Here is a 7,097-nt window from a genome sequence, read left to right on the forward strand (position 1 = left end):
AAGCTGGACAACTGGATCATCTCAGCCTCTGAGTAGCTCTAACGTGTGAGATACCATCAGAAGCCAATGTGGTAGGTTGAAATTTTACCCTGAATTCCAGTAAATGATTTTGGGTGTAGTTCAGGACCCTGGGGAAGAGGGTAATAGGGAAGGCAAGACAGATTACTCTAAGCAGAGATTATTAATGGCAGTAAAATATAATTTCCCTTAACTTAAGCAATGACATAACAGTGAGAAGTGATCTAGAAGATCATGCGTGATGGAGAGACACGCACAATCCGGAAACAATGGAACACTGTCACACATAAAATAATCTCTTGAATCCTCTTCCTACAGGGGCCAACCAGGTCTATGAACTTGGATTCCATTTTATAGAAGCCACTGATGGCTTCATGCTATTTCATTGATCTGCTTGCTTATTTGTTTTCCTCCTAGAGTTTTTTGGCAAAAGAAGATTATGGGAATTTTAAAATGAGTACATTGCAAAATCAAATAACGCTCAGTTGGAAATCTCTGATTTTCATCTAATAGAGGATTTTCCAAGAGATCCAAAACAGCAGGTGCTCTCCAAGCCCCCTTCATTAAACTTTGTTATCTTGGGGGCCAAGGGAGCTAGGCTTCTTTGTTGCCCCCCCCCCCCGGAACAGCATCCCTCCAGAGATAAGGACAGCACCCTTTCTCGTGGGGTTCTAGTCAACACTTAAAACCTGCCTTAGTCCTAGACCTGGGGTTAATGTGTTAATGTATGGGGGGGGGCTGTTGTGATTGGTGTTGCCTTTAAGATCATTTTAGTCTGGGCTGTCTGTGTGGTTTTATGTTTTCATTGTTTTTTGGTTTTGTACACCGCCCAGAGTTTGTTGGAGTTGGACAGCTATAGCCAATTGAATAAATCATCATCATCATCTGCAGGTAAAAGAACTTCCAGGTTTGGTGCAACACTTCCAGGAGGTTGATTTTTTCTCTCCCCTTCCCCTCCATCCATCTCAAAATCTCCAAAGGATCTCCAAAAGGGACAAAAATGGTCCAGGCCTTTCCAATCTGTATTTTCTAGTTTACCCAACAATATTCAGCCTTTACATCCACTGTGCCCTCTAACATCAGATAACTAGGTTGGTATATAAACATATCAGTTAATTAAGATTAAAACCTTTGGAATTATATTTCACAAATAAAAATGAAGCATTTAAGCTCCTGAATTTGGGACCAGCAACATAATACAGTGACATCTTTCAGCTGCCAAATTAATTGTCTACTATCCAGACACTCAAACCAGTAATACTTGATTGTGTAGTTAAACTCTTCCAGTATTTGCAATGCTTCAGCATTTCTCTTCTCCCTCTCTCAGCTAAATTTTATAATCATAACAAGTAACAGTAATTTTCTCACCTTCCTGATGATAAATATTTTTCTAGAGGCTGCTTCAAGTATAATACAATCTCTACAGACCTGAATGCAACAACTCTGTGTTGACTGCGCGACAATAAGAACACTTCATAATTACACAGTCATTTAGTGCTTGCACCCTTTTATATACACTGGGCAAACTGAAAGACAACGCTTAAGCACCCTAAACACTACAGAATAACTTAGTCATGACCTAACAATGTCCAATTAATTTCAACAGGCCTTTCCTTGGAATTATCTATTATCTCATTAATCCTGGCTTATTAATTCCGGGAGTTATATACCCAATATATCTGGATGATACCAGGCTGGGGAAAGGCTGCCCTGGTATAACCCTTTATGGCAGCTCAAGAAAATCTTACAGAGGCATAAAGGGATGAAATACAGAGAAATAACAGCTTGTTTAGTCAGCCAAAAAGTTCTTAAGTGAAGATCAGTTTATCCAAAGGCATTTCTGTCTCACAATGTCTTCCTTTTAAACCACCACACCAGTGTCTCTCAACCTCAGCAACTTTAAGATGTGTGAACTTCAATTCCCAGAATTCCCCAGCCAGCATGCAGGGGAATTCTGGGAACTGAAACACTTGACTACACTATGGAAGAAGCATGACTAGGACTATACTACTCCTAGAATTTAGATCATACTTGGGATCCTGCTCTTACTATCCAGGATCTCCACTCAAAAATGCACGCATCCTCACATAGTGATTATGTGTGCGCTTGCAACACACTACCCTCTTGGCCTTCTGGAAGGCCCTGAAGACCTGTTTGGCCCATCTGATGCTTCAAAGGTTTTAGTCTCCTGCTTCAAAGGAAGAAAGGTGACTCTCTTACTGTGGCTGAACTTCAGGTTCACCAAAGAGTACATGCAGGGAAGCACAAAACCACCAATATTATGCTGTTTGCGACTGATGATATACAGAGGAACAGGTCTATGACCAAATCCATCACCCTAAGACAGTGTTTCTCACCTTTGGCAAGTTTAAGATAGGTGGATTTCAACTCCCAAAATTCCCCAGCCAGAAACACAATACACGAGCCTTGGGCAGAAAAGACCATGAAATCTGGAATGCCAAAGATAAGTTCCACAGAGATAACTGATTTCTCTCTCCTGAGCTGGTAAAGTGGAGTAATTCTACTTAAACGTCTCGTGAAATTTCTGAGTTGCTTAACCCCTTAAAAACTAACAAATGTATTATATCCTAAGGTTATAGGGCCTAGAGTCTACTGTACTCTCTTGGATTCAGTTGATCACATGGCTAAAATTGCATAATATATATTAATTATATTACATAAAGTATATATCTCCCCAATCTATAAGGTTGGGATAACTCCCAGAGACATAACCATGGTAAGAGCATAACAGCAAAATGGAAGCCAAACTATAATACATTTATTACAGCATTAGTGAGCAGGAACTTTTATTTACTGTTGCACTTTATGTCACGCTGCGTTCTACCCATTTAAGCTCAAACAAAACGTCTGCCCGCCTGTTCCACTAGAGGTATTCTATTCCTTTTTGTGACGGTCATTTTACACACAATCTCACAGATTGTCCTGTTCACATTTCACTGCCATTTGACCATGTTTTTCTTCCCTCCTGCCCCTTTATGAGTGTGTGTGTGTGTGTGCACGTGCAAAAGACATAGAGAGCGAGAGCACCATGCACGTGATGAAATGGATTCTAGTCCATGAAAGCTCCTGTCATAATAGATCTAAGTAGAGGCCTATTTAGAGGAAAGGGAAAATTTTGTCTGGGCAAACCATAAGCCATCATTGCTTAAAATAACCATCAGATTACTGTGAGAGAAGAGGTTTGAGCCCAGAGGAAAAATATTGTGTAAATACTTTTATGGTTCAGCTTCCCAAAGTATAATTTTCATTATATTCAGATGTGCCATGATTCACAACAGTGCCAAAAATAGGAAAATGTCATCAGTGAGTTGGTTCTAGATACATGTGTACGAGTGTGTATGGCTATGAGAATTCAGGTTGAAGACCAGAGCTGGCCTTACAATATATTTGTATTAATTTCCTAGTAGGAGTATGAACATACTCTTTGATGAGTGTAACACAACCATAAAACAGGATAAAGCTAGATGTAAAATAAAGATCCTGATTTCAAAAGTTATATTTAGGTAGCTGATTACAACACCCAGCATATAGCCTGTTTTTGAAACAAGTGTTTCAAAACATATTCACTATTGCAGACATGATTATAATTCCATTTCACTAATGGCTCAATAGTGAATCAAAGTGAGGAGGAACGGAGGTTTATACTCCCCGTTTATAAACATTTGTGATGCTAATCCCAATGTACAATCGTTTTATGCCATTAGTCTCTTTTAATTATAGATATATTCCACCATACACTTTTCAACTGCATCACAGATAGTTGAAGAGTATTTTCCATTTTTCCAAATGTTGTATCTCTATAACATTTACGCTACAAGTCTTGTGCCCCATGGCTACTGGCAATGACATCTGGGCCTGGGCCTGCCTCAAATCACAAGTCCTATCACACATAGATATCGTTGCAAAAGATTCACACAGCCTTCTATTATTATTGGGCACCAACAGAAGAAGGTGATGCTCATCAAGAGGTGTGGGTTAAGGATTATAGTTTCCCTATGTGGTGGGCCTGATCCAGGACAGCTACAATGTGCTTGTTTTACAGCAACATTTCTCAACCTGGTAACTTCCAGATGTCTGGATTTCAATTCCCAAATTCCCCAGGCATGCTGGCTGGGGAATTCTGGGAGTCAAAGTCCACAGATCTGGAAGTTGCTGAAGTTTGGAAACATTGCTCCCAAATAAAGGAAAGGCAGCAGCATTCTACATCCAAGTTCTTTAGATGCACCTGTAAGTTTCTAAAATCACAACAGATCCTTTCAATGTTCCACTTAATGCTCCACTTTAATGCTACTCTGCTCTCCATTCAAAACTCTGCAGGTCACTGAAGAGTGACAAGTTCTCTCATGACAGGTCTTGCAATCCTGGACTCCTTATTCCATCCTTCTGTCCTTAAATAAAGCTTTTGGACACCCTGCTGCGAATAAAGGAGTCTAACTTGAAAAGAGCAGAGAGCATCTTGATGGTCTGGGAGCAGATGTCCAAAACTGAAAGTCTGAGCCAGTGGCACCGAAAACACTTGGCTCAACCCTGCCTGGAGCCATATCATAAAACAAAGAGGAGTTAAAGCCCCCTTCCTGCCTTGCTCCCCACTGCTGATCTGGGGTCAGCTCCTTCTGCAGCAGATGCAGCCTCAAAGTGAAAGAGCACCGCCCAATTTGAAGTCACTCTTTTTTTGTCCTGGCAACCTTTGCGTTTGATCAACCTGGAAAAGCAGTCTTTCCCCTTGCACCCCAAATTCCTTAGTGCAGATCCACGCCCCCCACCCCCTAGATGCACAACAGCTGTAGGTAAACTTGCCCGGACCCCGCTTTCCGACGTCCCTCCGCCCGCAGGACCCGGGGAAGCTCTCGCGCAAGCACCTGCTCTGCGACGCGCGCGTGGCTCGCTCCTGCAGCGCCCCTCGCCCCTCCGCCCGTCCTGCCGGGGAGCAGCGCCCCGCGGCTGCAGCCTGCCCCTCCGCCCGCGAGGGCCCCTTCCCTGCGGCCGGCGGGCCCCCGCCCGGCCGCCCCCGCCGCGGCCCCGCTCCGCGCCAAGCACTCACCATATTACAAATGGAGGCGATGTTTCTGACAGTCATGAGTCTAAAGGTTGCAGTGATTCCCCACCGCCATCTTTAGAAGGGGAAAGCCGGCATGGCCACGGCTGGAGGAGCGGAGAGCGGCGCAGGCGGCGAGGCAGGGTCGAGAGGGGCGGGCCGCGGGCCTGCCCCCAGTTTGCAGCGGGAGGGAAAGGCGGGCGGGCGCCGAAAGGGCATCGGCGGGCTCCCGGCGTCGCCTGCGCGGGTCGATCAGCTGCAGCGCGCCCGGGCGGGCATGGCTGGCGGGGGGGCTTGGCACGCGCGCACCCGGGCTCCGCCGCAGCCGCGCGTCGGCGCCTCCGCCTGCCGGGGCAGCCCGCTGTCACTCGGCCGCTCTCCTCCTTTCTCCCTCTTCCCGCTCCTCCTCTGCCGCCTCCTTCCCCCGCGCCGGGCGCTCCGCTTCCCGCCTCTCCATTGCAGCGCAGCGCCCGGGATCCACTTTGACAGCGGCGGCGTTGGGGACGGTCCACCCCGGTTCCTGGCGTGGCCGCCGACCAATCGCCGCGCCGCCTCTCGGGAAGGCAGCGCCCAGCTGCCAATGCAGCGGTGGAAGGCGAGGGCGGTCCCACCCCCCAGGCCGGCCGCGGGCGTCGAGCGGCGCCGGAGGCTGCGCTCAGTCGGGAGAGGGCTGCGCCGCGCCCTCCCTGGGCTGCGGGGCTCGGCGTCGCGCGTTTTGCCGTCGCCCGGGCCACGCGTCCTGCCGCTCAAAACCGCAGCGCAGCGATGCCTGCGAGGCGCCTCGGGCGCGCCTGAAAGTGTGGCAGTGAAGTTCTGACTGCCGGGTGGGACCGCTCCCCGGAGAAACTTCGCCTTCCCCACTTTACTTCTAGAGCAGTTGCGTAATCACGCAGTGAAAACTCGTGGGAAGTGCATGCCTGTAAAAGCGCGCTAGCAACGTTTCACCTCTCCCAGTAACGAGAATTCCGGGCAGCGCTGTTGAAAGGAAGAAACAGGGTTTTCTCTCGCAGCCCCAGTATGCAGGTGCCCTGGACAGTTCACTAGGGACGCCGTGCATTTTATTCATCTTGCACTCAGATGAAGCGGTCTTCAGCGTCTACAGGATGGCGCTTTTGTGGGTTTTTTTTGTTTTTAATAATAATTCTTATTTTTTTTAATAATAAAGACTATACAGAATGGTGCTTTTGGTTTTTCTTTGTTGTTTTTAATAATTATTTTTATTTTTAAAAAATAATAAAAGACTATACAGAATGGTGTTTTTGGTGCACTACTCTCTGTTGATTTGTCAGCACATTTTTCATAGGAATGTATATATTCCCGAGTAAAAGTTGCTTAAAACTGCAGTTGAGCACTGTTTTTTCCTCATCCTACATTACTGAGTAGTACTAATGCACAATTTTATCAAGGCATTTATCAACGTTTTGATTGCCTAATCAGCAGTTTATGCTCTAAAGTTAATGGAATCTGGGACTGTCCCCGAATCCAAATAGGAACTCTGTGTGGGTGGCGGGGAGGGATATATTTTTCCCAGGTGTGGCATTACACAGATGCGAAATTGGGGCTGTGCTCTATAACCGGGGATTCCTAATTCCATTTATTCTTTCAGAACAATTCATGCTCAGTTCAAGCTGCTGGGTGTTCCGCTTAACATAAAATCCTTTACTAGTCATTCCATCCCATCCAACAGGTAGAACTGGAGCACAGACTAGAACTGAGATATTAAAATAAGATATGCTACCCACAACACTTTTCTATATTTCGATCTATGCAAAAGAATAAATAAATAGGAATCTGACACCAGGAAAGATTTAATCTGCTTTGGAAATCTTTGGGGTTACTTTGTTATACCTTGTATTATACACATATTATTTTTCTTCTTTCTTTGTACTTCAATAACGTATTTTTAAAAGAGAATAAAGAAAACCTTCAGAAACAGGAAAGAGCATATTTCAATCTCCCAGGTCAATTTTTAAAATTTTTTTGCAATGACTTTTCTTGAACAATGTGAAACTGCTGTATAATA

At 45.4% G+C, this 7,097-nt stretch overlaps 1 protein-coding gene across 1 annotated transcript in view; it reads right to left on the bottom strand.

Moving 5' to 3' along the window:
• USP46 (ubiquitin specific peptidase 46) overlaps positions 1 to 5,644 on the bottom strand; it is a 29,882-nt gene extending 24,238 nt beyond the window's left edge. Inside the window, exon 1 of the mRNA XM_088130734.1 lies at positions 5,081 to 5,644. Within this exon, the coding sequence (XP_087986860.1) occupies positions 5,081 to 5,116 (36 nt within the window). The 5' untranslated portion in view covers positions 5,117 to 5,644. The remainder of the gene's footprint in view (positions 1 to 5,080) is intronic.
• Positions 5,645 to 7,097: the final 1,453 nt, after the last annotated feature.

The sequence above is a fragment of the Python bivittatus genome, unplaced genomic scaffold, assembly GCF_059951505.1.
Source record: "Python bivittatus isolate LINGU-HERP-01145 unplaced genomic scaffold, Pbiv_v1 ctg000070_np1212, whole genome shotgun sequence".
Classification (NCBI taxonomy): Eukaryota; Metazoa; Chordata; class Lepidosauria; order Squamata; family Pythonidae; genus Python; species Python bivittatus.